Below are 3150 nucleotides of genomic sequence, written 5' to 3' on the forward strand. Positions count from 1 at the left end.
TCTTCCCCTGCATCACCTTTTTCTTTTTCTTTACCTTTCCTTTTATAAAATGTAGCCCCACTTTGATTTTGAGTGGAGGGATGCTCAACACTTGGTTCAATTAATGTTCCTTCTATGCCAGGAAAAGCTTCCTTGGCAATAGGAGGTTCGACTGTCGCAAAAAACCTAGGAGACGAGGCTTCTCCGATATTTTCTTCTTGAACTGCAATTTCTTCTATAGCAGGAACATCTCCTTCTCCAAATTTTTTGATATCCTCAAACTCTCCCCATGACATCTATGAGACACCTCTAAGAGACCGTTCTACCAATAATTTGATTAATCCATGATGACTAACAAAATGGGTTCTACCCTTTTGTGTCTCCTTTGCACTAATAGAGATAAGATGATACACGACATTTGGAATATTCATCCTTCGACCATGCCTCAGATGACTCAATAATTTGAAATGAACAAAATCCAGATTGGAGTACTTACCATCACATGTTATATATTTCATTACATGAAATGCAACCTGCGACCATTCTCCTAGAAGAGATATCTACTTAGTTCCTTTCTTGTCCACGCTAAGAGGTCCATTAGCTGGGCGAGTGAACTCTGCCCTTGCAATTCTTGCATCTTTTGCCTCAGGAAATATTTCTCCATCTCATGGCAACCCTGTGACTTTGGCTATTCTTTGCTCTGTGGCCATAACTCGTAACCCTTTGACAGAAGCCTCCCCTTGATTGAATGTGCGCATAAATTCCTGCACAATCTCCTCATTAAAATCTGTCAATTTCAAAATATAATCGATCCACCCATAGGTCCAGAAATAATGTTCATATTGGTTGTCCTACAACAAAGTGTCATGAGTCACTGGTTCATGACGGATAGGCGCTCCTCCCATGGCTAACTTGATAGTAAAAAAATTCACCACAACAAAATGAAAAGCTGAAATATCTTGCGAAATTTGGAAATTCATGCCCCATAACCTTTTATTTATTCTTCAGTACCTTTCATCAACTATGGCAGTAGGAAAGGTATACTCACTCGTGCTATAAGATTTCACATCAGTACTAACTCATTCAAAAATAATGTCAATTAAATTAAAAGACATCATGGACAAGGACACATCATTATGCAGTCGTAAATAAAACCATAAACCCCCCCCCCCCCTCAGCTTAAGATGACACGTGTCCTCACAGGCAAAAAAGGACAGAGGGAAGGGAATGCAGATTAAGTGAATCATATTAAGTAATCATCATAATGAAAGTATAAATGCATAATTAAAGAAAAATAAATAATATACATACTTGTAGTCGTGCTAATGAATGTTGCAATTGAACAGTTATTTATTTATAATATGAGATGAGGTGATGTGAAGTGGGTGATGTGGTAGAAATAGAGATGAAATGAGATGATGTGGATGAGAAAATTTATTAACGGAGAATGGTATTTCCATAAAATATGGAAATATTTATTATGAATGCATGCAAAAGGAATTTTAAGACTCTGGGTCGAGAAGGCCCCGTGCAGAGGCTGCGGGAACTGTGGTCTGCACTTGGTTGTCAAATTGCTGCAGGAAGTCTTCTTTTGTAGTAGGTTTATGATAAAGATGTAGACGATGAGCATTGACCAAAATTTTGAATCTGACTTGTTCTATTGTTGCCAATTGAACTGCTCCATTTTGAAAAACTTCAACAATCTCATATGGGCCCAACCAACATGTCTGCGGCTTCCCCATTGTATCCTTATATCTCAAATCATATAATAATGCCCAATCTCGACATTTAAATTTTCTCTCCTTAATATGTTTATCATGCCATTTATCACGTTGATGTTGAATAATGTATGTATGTTGGACAACCATCTTTCTCAGTTCATCTAGAGCATTCAATTGCATGATGTGGTCTTTTTGTGCTTCTGATACAGTCAGATTCAATTGCAGAGCAGTCCTAAGAGTTTTATGCTCAAACTTAATGGCCAGCATGGCTATTTTTCCATACATCATTTCAAAAGGTGTAAAACCAGTTGTTGTCTTCCATGTTGTTCTGTATGCCCAAATGGCTTCAGGAAGTCTATTTGATCAATCTTTCTTATGAAGAGCTACTATCTTGGTGACAATAGCTTCTAAATCCCTATTCGTAACCTCTACTTGACCATTTGTCTGAGGATGGTATGGAGTAGACTTCATGTGTCTTATATTATATTCATTAACCAATGCTACAACTAATGTAAAAGTAAATTATAGTCCTTGATCTGAAACAATCTCTCTTGGTACTCCATATCTTGTAAACATTTCCTCATAGAGAAATTCAGCTACCTTATTATCTCTTGCATGTGTTATTGCTCGTGCTTCCACCCATTTTGTAACATAATTAGTGCTTATTAAAATATAGGATTTCCCATTGGAAGGAGGATCAATTGGTCCTACAAAATTCAATCCCCATTTGTCAAATGGTGCAACCAATATTTGGGGATACAATGGCATTTCATCAGATTTGGTGGGCCTACCCATTTCATAATATCCTGTTAATCCTATGAGGATCCGGTTAATACCCAGAGGGGGGGATGAATCAGTATTAAGACCAATTAAAAATTTAAACCCAAAATCAAATTAATGTCAGATCTGAAATCTTTTAATAGATATATCAACTTTTTTAATCAGATTTGCTTAACACATTAATCAAATCTTTTACCTCAACAATCAATACTTTCACCACTAAGCAATCATATCAACTTGATCATTTACCAACTCATCAACCATATCAATCAAATTAGATACTTTCTCAAACAACTTCTTATTAGTACCTGTAACCTCTGATAAACTTCTGATAAAACATCATAACTGGTTGTCTCAGAAATAATGCATGAAATGAAACTTAAACAAGAACATCACATAAAAAATATTCCACACATGAATACCATAAGTTTTTGACGTGGAAACCCAAATTGGGAAAAACCATGGTGGGAGTTGGTACCCACAAGTATTTGTACTCTTTTGAAGTATGCCCTGTTAGGAGCTTAGCCTGGTTAGGAGCTTAGCATGGTTAGGAGCTTACAATACGCTCGGTTAGGAGCAGACCCTATTAGGAGTCACCCGGTTAGGGGATTTTCCCAGTAGCTCAATTAAGAGCTTGATGATCTATTAGGATCAACCTCATGAGAGGATT

The 3150-nt window shown here is 36.9% G+C and overlaps 1 protein-coding gene across 1 annotated transcript; it reads right to left on the reverse strand.

The window, feature by feature from the left end:
- Positions 1–1481: 1481 nt before the first annotated feature.
- LOC131875973 (uncharacterized) lies at positions 1482–1967 on the reverse strand. The gene has a single exon (XM_059220719.1). It carries the CDS (start codon positions 1965–1967, stop codon positions 1482–1484), a length of 486 nt encoding a protein of 161 aa, XP_059076702.1.
- Positions 1968–3150: the final 1183 nt, after the last annotated feature.

The sequence above is a fragment of the Cryptomeria japonica genome, chromosome 5 (assembly GCF_030272615.1).
Source record: "Cryptomeria japonica chromosome 5, Sugi_1.0, whole genome shotgun sequence".
Lineage (NCBI taxonomy): Eukaryota > Viridiplantae > Streptophyta > Pinopsida > Cupressales > Cupressaceae > Cryptomeria > Cryptomeria japonica.